Genomic DNA, 14,418 nt, shown 5'->3' with positions numbered 1-14,418 from the left:
AAAAATCATAACTCCATGCAAGTTGATCGCCAAAGAAAATAGACTAAATCTAGGATCTGATGAGGGGAAGAGGATTTAGGATTTTAATTTAAAAACTAATGATGAGAATAAATCTAGGATCTGATGAGGGGAAGAGGATTTAGGATTTTAATTTAAAAACTAATGATGAGAAAAAAAAAAAGGAGCTAAAATATACTCATATTTTGAAAAGGAGAAAATGTTAAATTTTTATCCATTGACGTTGACTGTTATATATATATATATATATATATAATAATAATAATAATAATAAATTAATTGATGATAGTCACAAATATTTTCCCCTTAAAGCCTGAATTGACTTGAAAATGGCTATTATTTATAAATATTATATTTATAAAAAAAACAAATTTAAGCGCTCAACTATATTTAATAACTAAATTTAACTTAAATTCTTATTTTTCTAAGATTACGGGGTGCTGGAGGTATCCATATATTTTGTCTATTTAAATCAAATACTCATTTATCTTCCTCGAGAGATTTAATTAAAGTCGATTACGCCAAGAAAAAATACAGATAGCATAAAAACATAGTTATTTAACACAATACCATAGATAGTTAAAAATATAGAAGAGTATACTATTATTGTTCAGAGGCTTGTTCAAGAAAAAATAGCATAATAACATGGTCAAGTTGACGTTTAATACGATGAAGAATATTCTGACTATTAATCCTTCAACGAGAGATCCAACCAGACTGCAGACTGATTCAGCATTGGCATATTATGTTCTCCCCTGTTTCAAGAACGCCTTCAGTTAACCACAAAAAATAGGACTATAAAATGATTGCATCAGTTACAAATATGAAATTATGATCCTTTGACCTTAATTAGACATCAATGAAGAAATAAATCAACCATTGGGGAAAAAAAAGAAGACAGGTTAACTGAAAAAAAAAAAAGAAGAAGAATCTAGCACTCGAATTTTGAAGTGAGACCACCGCTATGAAGCATGCGCCTACTTACTAATCGAAACAAACCGAAATAAAAGGTACAATCATCATCGTGATGAATGTTTATGCTCAGACCATTTCATTCCAAGGTTTCAACTAGCAAATCAGCGCTATTTCATGATATAAATGATCCAGTTCGGATCCTCTATCCCCATTTCTCTCTGTCCCCGTGTCCCATTGTCGATTAGACGGGTCAGATTACATCTCAAGGATGCCTTGCACATCACGAGGATACTGCACACATCTTAAAGATGCCATGATGCATTGAGATGTAATCTGATCCGTCCGATCGGCAGTAGAACACGGGGACAGAGAGAAATGGGGACAGAGGATCTGAACTAATTTCTCTCTGTCCCCGTGTCCCACTGCCGATCGGACGGACCAGATTACATCTCAATGCATCATGACATCTTTAAGATGTGTGCAGTATCCTCATGATGTGCAAAGCATCCTTGAGATGTAATCTGGCCCGTCCGATCGGCAATGAGACACGGGGACAGAGGATCCGAACTGGAGAGAAATGAGGACAGAAGATCTGAACTATGATCCAGTTCGGATCCTTTGTCCCCATTTCTCTCTGTCCCCGTGTCCCATTGCCGATCGGACGGGCCAGATTACATCTCAAGGATGTCTTGCACATCACGAGGATACTGCACACATCTTAAAGATGCCATGATGCATTGAGATGTAATCTGGTCTGTCTGATCGGCAGTGGGACACGGGGACAGAGAGAAATAGGGACAGAGGATCTGAACTATAAATGATCGTAGATGATGTCTTTTATTCTGGAAAAACAGAAGGAATAAGATTATTTACCTGCCATGAACCTGTTGGTCCTCCTCCAGGAGCAGACTGACTTTGTCCATGAGCAGGAGTTGACTCTTGCCTGTAGGGTCCCCCGTAGCCAGGCCCTTGTTGCTTGTATTCTCTGTTATAACCTGAATTTTCACCCCTTCCATATTCGCCTGTTGGCCCTTCCCCAGGAGCAGATTGACGAGGTCCCCCGTATCCATGCCCTTGCTGCCTATATTCTCCATTATAACCTGAATTTCCACCTCTTCCATATTCACCACCATAACCAGGCCCCATCCCCTGCGTGTACTCTCTGTTATAGCCAGGAGGACCAGAAAACCGATTATCTCCTCCAGGACCTTGAGAGAAATTCCTTTGGTCTTCAGTAAAATTTCCACGAGTTCCTTGATTAAAATCTTGTTGGTACTGAGGCATTGGACCTCTCCAATCTCCCTGATGTGCAGAGTTTCTCTGTTCTCCTCGGCCAGTCTCTCTCCTATCTCCTGAATAAACATAGTCTTGTCCTCCATGAGGCGCATATCCTCTTACATCTTGACCCATGTGATTGTTTGTCTGTGGTGGAGCATAGTTCCTCTGATCTCCTTGCCTGAATCCTTGATGCCCAAATGAATTATTTCCGCGGGGAGGAGGGCTGTTATAATTTGGCTGGTCGGTCCTGTTTTGATATCTTGGTCTCCCTGGCCTGTTATATTGAATTGGGGGTGGCCTGGGAGTAATTACCCCATTTTCATACTTGTCGCCTGAAATAGTTATACAAGTCAAACAAATATCTAGTGAACATACAACTAAAAGTAAATCTCTTCATTCGACATTGAACTATAGAAGTTGGGTCGATCATTCTCATCTAAAGCTGGCCTGGAAGTGGACCCTCATAACGCACAACTATATATGAAGGAGTTAAAGTAAACACACCTCCATATTCCTTATTCACAGGATCAATGTATGAATCAGGCAAAACAAAGACAACACCAGGCAAACCTGAGCCAAAAAATTGTGTGAGATAAATATTTCATAATCAATTGGTAAAAGAAATTGAAAAATAGAAAGTCGATAAAGACTACCATGAAATTTTTCAGACATTTCCTCAGTCATTACGGCTTGAAATCCTTGATAAATTGTGGTGCTTAATGCATACATCCTCTTCTTAGCTTCCTCCACACTAACCAATTGTCATTAATCAGGTTACCTGTTTTTCCTTATCAAATAAACTAAAATGTGGAATTGACAAGAGAAACTTGGCAAAATAACATGATGTTTCAAGAATGGTGTAACAGAAGAGTAACATATGGGTAGTTTAATATGTTGCAAGCATAGTTTTACCTGTTTCTATATGGCATACGCAAAGAAGCAAACCTATCGCTAGTTGAAAACATTAAATCTCTTTGAAAATTAATCAGTAGATGCACACTAAAAAAAATAATGAAATTCAAACAACAAAGCCTACACTATTTTTGGAAACTTTTGTAGCACCAATTGCTCTCCTGGAGTTCCAACTGAATCCATCATGTGGTTATCATTTCTTAAGCAACAAAGACGATGTGAATTCATAATACCAATCTTCATCCTAACTCACAAGTAACATATGAAATTTGCAATCCTGGAGAAAGAAGTTAGATACAAAATAAAAACTAGGACAAAGTATACTGCAACTAATTTTTGAAGCTTAACAAATAAACGTTTCTGTTCAAGAAATATGAACAGATAAAGAATTTCATTGAAATAAGCAACTTGTGAAATTATTAGGAATCAATTGAAAGGCTAATAACTATAATTTTTCCAATCAATAATTGAGCTCAAAAATTAAAGGATGACAATCCAAAGTTACTTGCTTATGTCCACATAAGAATATTCAAACAGTAAACAAATAATTTTATTATTTTTGTCATAATGTTATCTTCATTTTATTTCCAAGGATGAATAGACGAGTATAGTCTAAAAATAATTCAACATCCAAACATGTTAATGGATGGAGTTACAGTCAATTGGCTAACACCTTAGGATAGGAATGGTGACATACTAGGCATGCAAGCACCTCTTATTCTTAAGGCAATGCCTAACCCACCTTTCAGCTCACTTTTATTTTTCTGTAATTTTATTGATGCCCGATTCATGTTCAAATGCCATTGTAGATAAAACTTTTTTTATCATTTATTAAATATTGAATGATAAAATACGTTAAGTTTAGACAACAATCTAAGAATAAGCTTTGCTAATTAGTAGAAAGCAAAAAATTTCAGGAAAAATTTGCGGTGTCTATTTACCAATGGATGTCAGTATACTTTTGGAGATCATATGTATTGTAAATATACAGATTTATATCCACATTATGCTTTAAGATGATGTAGATTGTCTTTCTGCCTGTTTCATGTGGTTGTTCAAAATTTAAATTTCTTGTATTCGTGTGCAGTTTCTTCGGTTGCGACACTCTGAGAGGGGAAACAACATTGTCAAGCACATGCATTACAGCTTAGAAATTTCACAGGTACTTATTCAAATTAATAAACTTTATTATTATTGAACCAATTTTTAGCTTTTATTTTGTTCAAAATCATAGAGCAACATGGTCAAACTTCATCGAAATATGCTAATAGGTGGAGATGGGTTATCCCTCAGGAATAGACCTTCTGAAAACAGCCTACATGCACATTCTTTGGGTGGTTGTATAGCATGCCTCCAGGCTCCAAGATTATTTTTATTTTGTTGAAAAATTTTATTGATTTCAGATAATGCTGGAAGTCAGAGATGCTTGTGATTATTTGTTAAATTACAGTACAAGTTTTGTGAGCACCAGATTAAGAGCAGGCATAATAGACATGGACCTTCACATGGAATTCGTACATGAGTTTGCAACAGCCGAAACGAAAGTGGAGGGCAATTACAACCAAAGTTGGCAATCCGTCAACCAGTTTTTCTCATTGATCAAACACCAAACATCTTCTTCCTTTTTTTTCAAACAGTATATAACATGAGCATCAGACCTCTTAAGAAGGATAAGAGAATCCATGTACCTGCCGACCACCTTCGCCAAGGTTTGTATGTAAGTTTCAATCATCTCCTCGCGCGTGGGAGCAGGGTCCTTGGGGAAGTCCATGGTGATGAGCCAGTGATTATAGTCGCAGCCCTCGAAGAGGATTTCGTCCGGCCCAAACTTCTCATCTCCCCCATCGCTTCTGCGGTTGGAAAGAGACGGCGAAGACCAAAAGGAAAGGAATTGAGTCCGTGCATGGGGTGGGAAAGCATAGTTCATGAAGAGGGGAGATGAGGCAAAGGTAGAGGGAGAGGCATGGAGACGAAGAGGAGAAGAAGAGAAAGCAGAGATCGCCGGAAATGGGCTGCGGGATTTGAGGAGCGAGGAAGAGATGGCGGCGGCTCGACGGAGACGTAGGTGGAGCGCCATGGAGACGACTCTTGCAGTAGGGTTTTGGACTGGAAACGAAAATGAAAATAAATAGAAATGGAAACACAAATTAGGACAAAAAAAAAAAAAAAAACCGGCGCAGAAAAAGCCTCCACCCTCAACCATTTTTTATTTTTTTTATAAAAAATAAATTAAATTAAATATTTTAATTTTATTTTAATCTATTTTTCATTAAATTTAAAAATAGAATTATCCTCTCTAACCAATGTGGTCACCGTTAATCGTGATTAAATTATAGGTGAGCTTAATTGTATTCAATCCATCTTTAGCCACGAGTGAGGTTGTTAAGCACACCGAATGAAATGAGATCAACCATGTTTATCGCCATATATATTGGATATAGTATAGTTTATACCGTCATCAATGAGGCAAAAATGGTGTTTTCATGATCATTAGTAAGGATTTTGATCTACTCCATATTGGATTTGGTAAGGTATCACATGTTTTCTATCGATCGAGTTACCTTTGTTGTGTTTTTTTGTTCGCAACTTGGATAAATTTTTCTTTGTATTTCTTTAAATCAAGTGTAATTTTTAATTTTGTTGAATTGCAAAATGGAAATAGATTCATGGCAAACCTCAAAGTTTCTAGCTCGAGGAGTTCGGATATTACAGATAAACAATCAGTTTTCCCTCCTAGATGCCCCTTTCCCGCATCATCTTCATCATGGGGCGATGAGAGACCAAAGAGTGGTCTAGATTCTAGATGCGAGCAAACTCGACACCGACACACTTTGTCGGAGAGTTTTCATATCGACGAGCAACCTCCTTGGCTTGATGATCTACTTAACGAATCAGAGACTCCGGTGAAAAGAAGCGCTCATCGTCGTTCGTTTAGTGATTCTTCTCCAATTCTTGGTGGATCTAACTTCCATTCTAACATAACCAATCTATATGTGGAGGAAGGCAGCCAAAAAGGCTACACTTCAAGCTCTCTCTGGGGATTGAATGAAATAAATAACCTCAGAGATGGAAAGAGCTGGGAATATACGAACTACACGAGCGAACACGACAACAATGCAATAGCACATAATATCAAGAGGGAAGATCAGAAAGAATTAGTCCAAGAAGCAAACTGTTCTTCGGAAATGAAGGATGATTCTACTACTAAACGACTTGAGAACGATTCAAAGAGTGATAAGAAGTAAGTTTCGGTTGTTAGATAACGCAGGAGCTGATTGTTCTTTCACTTTAAATGTCTTATCCTCTTTGTGTCATCGCAGGCAATTCGCTCGCCATTCTAGGATTAGGAAGCTTCAGTACATTGCTGAGCTAGAGATGATTGTCCAAGGATTACAGGCATGCCTCTTGAGTTCATACCAAGAAAATTGATCTTGGCTAGAATGTATCGAAAATTAAAATCTCTGAAGAATTTATTCTACGTTTCGACAGGCACAAAGCTTGCAAATTTCAGCAGAACTGGAATTTCTAGATCGGCAGAATCTTATTCTGAATCTAGAAAATAGATCCTTAAGGCAAAGGCTCGACAATCTCTCTCACCAACGACTTATTAAGCATGGTGAGCATTTAGTTTTAGCTTTCTCACCGGCATGTAAATGTTTACTTCGAAATGTATGTTGCAGTCCAACATGAGATGCTAGAACAAGAGGCGGCTCATCTTCGAACATTGTATCAGCAGCAACAATTGCAACAACAACCAACCCCTGCACATACTCGGAGCAGGAGTAAAGATTTGGATTCCCAATTGGCCAGTCTCTCCTTAAATCACAAAGATATGCCTAGTCGCATTTGAGCTTCATTTTTCCAAATTCTTCAGTACCTACTTTGATGTATCACTATGTGTGAATTTTAGTCGAAGACTTCTGGCATTCCTTTGATGTATACCATATCGTATCTAATCAATCGCGAGCATTATGATTATGCTAGAAATAGTGCGATCAATTACCTACTTTGATTTAGATCATGAAAATTTTCACTGAAATAGGAACTTGACACAGTCTCAGGTGACATTTTACAGTGCCTAGAGATGATAAGGTTTACAGGGTTGGAGTTCTTTCAGCTGCTCCAGAGATCACAGTAAGCAAGTTGTTTCCAAATGGGTCGCTCAGATGTTTTGTGAGGTTTTCCACTGGCCCTTCCCCTGTGACATAGGCCTGCAGGAAGAAACCAAGCATCGCGAACATGGCAAGACGACCATTCTTGATCTCCTTCACCTTGAGAATTGCAGCTTGGTCTGGGTCATTAGCAAGCCCAAGGGGATCAAATGGACCTCCAGGGTGAAGTTTATCTTCCAAATCCTATATAAGCAATGTGATACATGATCTTAGAAGCACTTGTGAGTTGATGATTTGATATCGAGATCTTTTTTCACTTACCAATACATTGGTGATTCTATAATATTCAGCACCTCCAACAAGAACAACCTCAGCTATGACAGCCAAAGCAAGATTGATTGGAATGTTCTTTCCAAAGTAGTTCAATGTATTTCCATCTAGGAGAAGAGCACCAGTCTGCAAACAGACCAAAGGACCATAAAATACTTAGGTACAGCTTCTCGATGTTAACATTAAAGAATCCTAATATAGTTGGTTATGATTTAGAACTCGATGTTCCAAATATTCCAGACACTTTCATAATTGTGATGAAAGAATCAATTAATGAGTAAGTAAATGAGCCATGAGTTATTAAGGTTGTTAAAGAAGCATGCCTTGAACCAGACAGCTTCAGGACCGCAGTTTGCACCATATTTGTTGAAAGCCTCAGGGATGATGAACCCTGCTGCACCAAGCATAGCCCATCTTGAGTGGATGAGCTCATAAGCTTGATATCTGCACATCGTTCGAGATTGTAAGTACGAACGGAAGGGGTTAGATGCTGTGTTTTACTCAAGAGCAGTTTCAATTATTTGACATGGTGCACATACTTAGCGAAATTTTCAGGATTCTTGCTCAACCCAAAAGGATCATAGCCATAGCTGCAAGGAGATGATGAAACAAATATGTTTAGTTCAAGCCCAAAACAATTTCCTTAGTTTGGTTAGATTCGACTAAACATACTCTCCGGGCACTTCTCCGGTGAGATACTCAGGAACATCGGATCGGTCCAAGAGTCCCTCCGGCAAGAAAATCCTCCTGTCCGGACCTGCCACCGTCAATCAAAAGTCAGATACTTGAATACATTTCACACTGTACCATTCTATCAAACACTTAACAAGCATCAGTAGCTGAGGCAAATAAACAGCAGAGGATGATGAACAGAGGAAGTTAGCCATCTCACCGTACCACTTGGCGAGCTCGTCACTCACCGAAGAAGCAGCCGCAGGCTTCTTCTTGGCAGCAGCACTCTTCTTGGAGAATAATGCGGTGACCTTGGAAGAGCCAGGTGAGTGCGACGGAGCCGCGCGAGGTGTAACGGTGGCGTTGAGCCGCGTCCCGAGGATTTCGGACGTCCCGAGGGCAGCGGGAGCGGTGGTTGCGGCGATGGTGGCCATGGTGCCGGACGACTACTTCAGCGGATGGCAGTTATTGCTGTTGACGGATGGCGCGAGCGATCCTAAATGGTGGGAAAGGAGGATGCTGTGGGGCCAATTGGTTGGGATCTGGGCCTGTGATTGGTTGTTCATATAGATAGTAATCTATTGCTTAGATATGGTTGGGCTAGTTGAGGTGACGTGGCGGATGATAATCTTGTCAATGGCCAATCCTGACCTCTGATTTATCTAGTGGATGGAAGATATTTTTTAATGGCAAAAATGGAAAGAAAACCTTTTATTTTCAATAACTTATCGAAAGGCGCAGGTAGGTTTTTAAAATTTTCAAAAGGTACACGTTATTTTAGTAGTTTTATATAAAAAAAAAATTATACATTTTTAAATATATTTTCTATTTTATCCTTGAGATAAATCTGATTTTTTTTCTTTTCAATATTGTTTCTCACTCTCTCTTCTATTTCCTCTCTTCTATGTATGCAACCAATTTTATTTTTCCTCTTCTCTCTTCTCTTTCCTCTTTTTTTTTTTTTTTTTTTACATGTGTGCATGCATAAGAACATTTACATCAACTACCCTATCTAAAGATTTTACCTTAAATTTTGGATAGAGTAGTTAAAAAAATTTTATATCAGCTACCCTATCTATTCCCTAAATTTAGATTTGATTAATAGTAATTTTCTAAATTTAGGGAGTGAAACCACTACTCTAAAAATAAAATAATATTTTTTTAATCTTTCTCCTTCCACTCAATCTTTTCAATCTCTCTCCTTCCACTTATTCTATAAATATAATAATAAAAATAGAAAAGTGATTGTCTAAATTTAATAAAGTAGGTCATTTATCCTAAATTTTAGATATAGTAATAGAGAAATTGATGTGGATGCTCTAACATAGACTGATATACAAAATCATATCAGGCCCACGACTTTTAGAGTTTAGTTGATTTTTTGATAACATTTTAATATATACTAGTGTGATCGAGCACACGCGTTGCGTGTGTAATATAATAATATAAAAATTATTTGGGTCTTTGAAAATCTGAATTGTTTAGATTTTCTAGTGTCATCCTTATAAACTAAGAATTAATTATTGGGTCTTTGAAAATCCGAATTGTTTAGATTTTCTAGTGTCACCCTTATAAACTAAGAATTAATTATTTTGGTAAGATTCGTCAGACTCATACAATAGTGACGCTCGCTAGAGAATCCCAGCAACAAACTACTGTAACAGGTTTCCTTATGTCAAAAATTATTTTAATTTAATATTATACTTGTCTTAGTAAAAAAAACTAAGAAAAATATATTTTTTAACATCGTCGGCCTAAAATATTTATAAAAGCTTCTTTGATCATAGTGTTGTCAATTCTAAGATATGAGACTAAAGAGAACTATATTTTTTATATAAAACAACCAGAAAAAATTAATGATGAGAAAAATTCATAATAATACGTTATAGCTGAGTCTCGAACTCTAGATCATTGATTATTTCGCTTGTGGAATTACTAATAAACCTTGGAATTATTTTTAGTGTAAATAGAAAAAAGGACATTAATGTAAATGTATTTTAGGCTTCACCAAAATTAGTTAGTAAAGGGGGAAGATTTTTAATAAAATAGTAAGATATAGATATTGAAATAACCAATAGATAACATATATGAACTCTTTACAACTCCAGAAATCGATAGAAACTGATCCATTATTTATTTTGACTTCTACGAAGATATGAAATTGTAATAATGATGAATTGGCAAAATCCTCATGAGTGGGCTTGATATGAATCATATTAGGCCCACGTTGGGCCTGATATGATTCATATCAAGCCCAATGTGGAGGTTTTTTTTGCTAATTGTTTCTTATTATATTTTAACACTTTTTAGAAGTCAAAATAAATAATGTATAGCATATTTGAACTTCTGTTGATTCTGATATTGCAAGGAGTTCAAATATGTTATCCATTATTTATTTTGACTTCTAGAAGGTGTTAAAAGATAATAAAAAAATCAACAAAAATATGCATACGTTGGGCCTGATATGAATCATATCAGGCACATGATTCATATCACGCTTAATGTGAACCTGATAAATTTCAAAAGTGATAATCCAAAAAACCTGTGATTTATGGTTTTAGTTTTGAAGATGACAGACTTTATACATGGAAATTGGGGTAAGGAACCCACAACTGATACCATTCTTCTATTCTTTATGATCCTTACATTGTGTCACAGTATAATTCCTGAACCAGATGAGAAAACTGGTGCCTTTACTTATAAAGCAGAATCACCAGATGAAGTTGCATTTCTTGTTGCTGCCAAGGAATTGGGCTTTGAGTTTTGTAAGAGGACTCAATCTAGTATATTCATTAGGGAGAAATATTCATCTTCTGAATATCTTATTGAGAGGTAACAATTCAGTTTACATGTTTTAATCAACAAGTTTTTTTTTTTTATGAAGATCTTCGTGACTTGATATTTTATTTTGATCATAGAGAGTTAAAGATTCTCAATCTGTTGGAATTCAACAGCAAAAGGAAGATAATGTCTATAATTGTGTGATGCAAGTGGGAAAATTTTTCTACTTTGTAAAGGTGCTGACATGTATGTCTAATTTCTATACAAAGGATTTTTTGTGATTGGAGATATAGTTTGTGTGAATTATATCTTTAGTTAGATCTAAAATCACATCATGTAGGTGGTAAATACTAATTGAATTGTTACTGACATTTGAGTTTTTTAAAAAAAAAAATTGTTGAGCATCATCATGTTTTAGTTTCTAGAAGGTCTTAAAATTTAATCAGGAAGAATCGACAAAAAATCTCGATGCATAGACCTGATATGAATCATATCAGACCCAACGTAAGCTTAATACGGAATCATATCAGGCCTAACATATGGAGATTTTTATTGATTATTTTTTATTATATTTTAAAATTTTTTTAGAAGTTAAAATAAATAATGGATAGTATATTTGAACTCCTTCCAACATTAGAAATCCATAGGAATTGAAATGGATGCAATCGGAGTTTTTTAAGTTTATAAGTGGATTTCGACTAAAATTCACTTATGGATCTAGAGAGCTCCGATTGAATCCATTTCAGTTTCTGTGGATTTTTGATGTTGCAAGGAGTTCAAATATGTTATCCATTATTTATTTGGACTTCTAGAAGGTATTAAAATATAATAAGAAATAATTGACAAAAAAAATCTCCACATTAAGCTTCATATAATTCATATTATCAGTAATGGAATTCTGATATTAAGGAGTTAATTCAATTTAATTAATATAATTAAATAATCTAACTAATCTAATTAACCAAAGTATCCTAATTAATCTAACTATTCTAAGTAATTCAATTTAATTAATCTAAATAATCTAACTAATCTAATTAATTTAATAATTTTAATTATCCAAATAAAGCTAACTAATCCAAATAATTCAGTTTATTTAATCTAATTAATCGAATTAGACTAACTAATCTAATCCATGTAATTACTTTAACTAGCCTAATTAAACTAATTAATTCAATATAATTAATTTAATTAACGAACTTAACATAGCTAATATAATTAATCTAATTAACCAACTTAACATAACTAATATAATTAACCTAATTAATCTAATTCAATTATTCAAATTAACCAAATTAAAGTTAGCAGTTTAACCTATCTAATTAAAAGAATTAACCTAACTAATTTAATTAACTGAATTAAACTAACTAATCTAAATAATCTAATTAATTATATTTAATTAATCTAATTATTATATTAGTTGAATTAAATTAATTAGTTGACTTAGATCAGTTAAATTGAACCTAAACCTATACTCTATACCCTATATACTCTATTTCATATCATGCCTACATTGGGCCTTATATCATGTTCAATGTAGAGGTTTTTGTCAATTCTTTTTTATTACATTTTAACACTTCTGAGTAATCGAAATAAATAATAGATATTATATTGGAACTTCTTGCAATCTCAGAAATTCATAAAAACTAAAATGAGTGCAATTAGAGCTCTTTAGATACATTAGTAGATTTTGACTAAAACCTACTAATGGACATAGAGAGCTCTAATTGCATCTATTGGATCGGAAAGAGCGCTAGAGGGAGGGGTGAATAGCGATCGTCGAAAATCGAAACAGAAGTAAAGTGCGCAGTGGAAGAGAAAAATGAAAATAATGCGAACAAATCAAGTTTTACTTGGTTCAGAGCCTTTGTTAACTCCTACTCCAAGGCCTGCACTCGTCGAGTGATTTCGTTGGGCAATCCACTAACAATTCGTAGATCTTTACAAGAGGAATACAACATATCTATAATTTAAGAGCAGAAATAAACAAGTATACCGACAACTTCTCAGAGATCTGGAAGACTGTGCTTTCAGTTGTTGGAGTTGCGCCACTCTGTCACCGGAGTTGCGTTGCTTTGTCATCAGAGCAGTGTCACTCGGCCACCGGAGTCGCGTCGTGTAGTCGTAGGAACTTCTTTGGAGCAGTGCACAAGAAAGCAATTGCAGAAGAAACTTGTGTCCTGTACTCCTGGTGGAAGGCTACTTATATAAGTAGTTTTGGGTGCCTGGATCCCTTCCGGGCACCTAGACCATGACATCGGCCAATCAATCAACGCGCTCTAAGCTGGCGAGCAGATAAGCCTTGGGCATTTCGGGCGCCCGGACCACCTTTTCCAGCAAGTCATTTTCCTGCAAGAAAAAGTTAGTTCGAGGCAAATAAAAATTATACTTCCCTGAAAAACAAAGTTAGCACAATATATAACAAGTAGAGTAGTAATTAGATTTTGTCTCCTCGAGACCAGAATCTAGTTAAGATCTCAACTTAGATTTCCAAAATGGATCTAAGTTGGATCAACGCCTACTATTCCCTCAAACGGGAAACGCGCCCTCACCAAGTCACTCTCCTCCAGTGACTTACCTTAACTTACCGCTTTGCTAGACATCCGGGCATCCCGCCGACATGCCTGTGTTGGTGCGGTTAGCATTAACGATTTAACCTAGGTTTGATGAATGACAAATCAGGTTAAGTTAGTTTGTTGTTGTCTGACACTTTGATCAAGTGTGTAGGAGAAGTCCAGACAGGTCGACGGGCTGACCGGATGTCTGGCACGAAGCCTAGCTAGGTCGACGGGCTGACCGGATAGCTGGCGAGAAGACCAAGCGGGTCGACGGGCTGACCGGATGCTTGGCGAGAAGTCCAGCTAGATCGACGGGCTGACCGGATAGCTGGCACGAAGTTCAGACGGGTCGACGGGCTGACCGGACGTCTGGCAGGTAAGTGAGGTAAGTCACTGGAGGGGAGTGACTGCGAGGACGCGTTCCCGGGAAGGGAACATTAGGCGTCGATCCGACTTAGATCCATTTCAGATATCTAAGTCGAGATCGTGACTAGATTCCGGTCTCGGAAAGACGGAATCTAAGTCATACTCTTTTTCTATTACTTTGTTGAACTTTAACTGTGTTAACAATCTGTTTTATAGGATATATATTTGCCTCAGACTAACTCTATTTTGCAGGAGAAGGAGTTCCTGGAAATAGGAGGTCCGGGCGCCCGGAGGTAAGTTTTATCCAAACTCGCGCGTCGCCACGTGGAGCTTGCTGGCTGGACCTGCCACGTCCCACCAGGGCGCCCGGAAGGGATCCGGGGCGTCCCGAGCCTCATATAAAAGAAGGGTCAAAGGGGAGCTTCATAACAACAACGAAAAGAAAGTCTTCTACTGCTTGCTCTACTGCTCTGTGCTCC

General features: G+C 36.7%; 3 protein-coding genes across 3 annotated transcripts; 1 reads left to right on the top strand and 2 right to left on the bottom strand.

The window, feature by feature from the left end:
• Positions 1–572: 572 nt before the first annotated feature.
• Positions 573–5,243, bottom strand: LOC121981623 (multiple organellar RNA editing factor 1, mitochondrial-like). Its single transcript, XM_042534228.1, has 5 exons — positions 4,812–5,243; positions 2,865–2,962; positions 2,716–2,781; positions 1,807–2,543; positions 573–773 (listed from the first exon to the last, which is right to left on the bottom strand). The coding sequence occupies exons 1-5, from the start codon at positions 5,198–5,200 to the stop codon at positions 762–764; spliced, it is 1,302 nt and encodes a 433-aa protein (XP_042390162.1). The 5' UTR covers positions 5,201–5,243; the 3' UTR covers positions 573–761.
• Positions 5,244–5,423: 180 nt separating this feature from the next.
• On the top strand, positions 5,424–6,607 carry LOC121981622. The gene has a single exon (XM_042534227.1). The coding sequence runs from the start codon at positions 5,607–5,609 to the stop codon at positions 6,366–6,368; it is 762 nt and encodes a 253-aa protein (XP_042390161.1). The 5' UTR covers positions 5,424–5,606; the 3' UTR covers positions 6,369–6,607.
• A 506-nt stretch (positions 6,608–7,113) lies between these two features.
• Positions 7,114–8,721, bottom strand: LOC121981621 (chlorophyll a-b binding protein CP26, chloroplastic-like). Its single transcript, XM_042534226.1, has 6 exons — positions 8,458–8,721; positions 8,238–8,322; positions 8,105–8,155; positions 7,889–8,009; positions 7,557–7,691; positions 7,114–7,478 (listed from the first exon to the last, which is right to left on the bottom strand). The coding sequence occupies exons 1-6, from the start codon at positions 8,669–8,671 to the stop codon at positions 7,218–7,220; spliced, it is 867 nt and encodes a 288-aa protein (XP_042390160.1). The 5' UTR covers positions 8,672–8,721; the 3' UTR covers positions 7,114–7,217.
• Between the last annotated feature and the right edge of the window lie 5,697 nt (positions 8,722–14,418).

Source organism: Zingiber officinale, chromosome 5A (genome assembly GCF_018446385.1).
Source record: "Zingiber officinale cultivar Zhangliang chromosome 5A, Zo_v1.1, whole genome shotgun sequence".
Classification (NCBI taxonomy): domain Eukaryota; kingdom Viridiplantae; phylum Streptophyta; class Magnoliopsida; order Zingiberales; family Zingiberaceae; genus Zingiber; species Zingiber officinale.
This window is presented reverse-complemented; position numbering and strand designations above follow the sequence as displayed.

What these genes read in the sequence shown, in the direction of transcription:
- LOC121981623 (XM_042534228.1), bottom strand. Translation starts at nt 5,200, where the DNA reads ATGGCGCTCCACCTACGTCTCCGTCGAGCCGCCGCCATCTCTTCCTCG. An exon ending in TTGGCGAAGGTGGTCGGCAG is followed by an intron (nt 2,963 to 4,811) that starts GTACATGGATTC and finishes ACAATTGGTTAG; the next exon opens with TGTGGAGGAAGCTAAGAAGA. An exon ending in TGTGAATAAGGAATATGGAG is followed by an intron (nt 2,544 to 2,715) that starts GTGTGTTTACTT and finishes TAACTATTTCAG; the next exon opens with GCGACAAGTATGAAAATGGG.
- LOC121981622 (XM_042534227.1), top strand. Translation starts at nt 5,607, where the DNA reads ATGATCATTAGTAAGGATTTTGATCTACTCCATATTGGATTTGGTAAG.
- LOC121981621 (XM_042534226.1), bottom strand. Translation starts at nt 8,671, where the DNA reads ATGGCCACCATCGCCGCAACCACCGCTCCCGCTGCCCTCGGGACGTCC. An exon ending in CGAGCTCGCCAAGTGGTACG is followed by an intron (nt 8,323 to 8,457) that starts GTGAGATGGCTA and finishes TGACGGTGGCAG; the next exon opens with GTCCGGACAGGAGGATTTTC. An exon ending in ATAGAATCACCAATGTATTG is followed by an intron (nt 7,479 to 7,556) that starts GTAAGTGAAAAA and finishes TTGCTTATATAG; the next exon opens with GATTTGGAAGATAAACTTCA.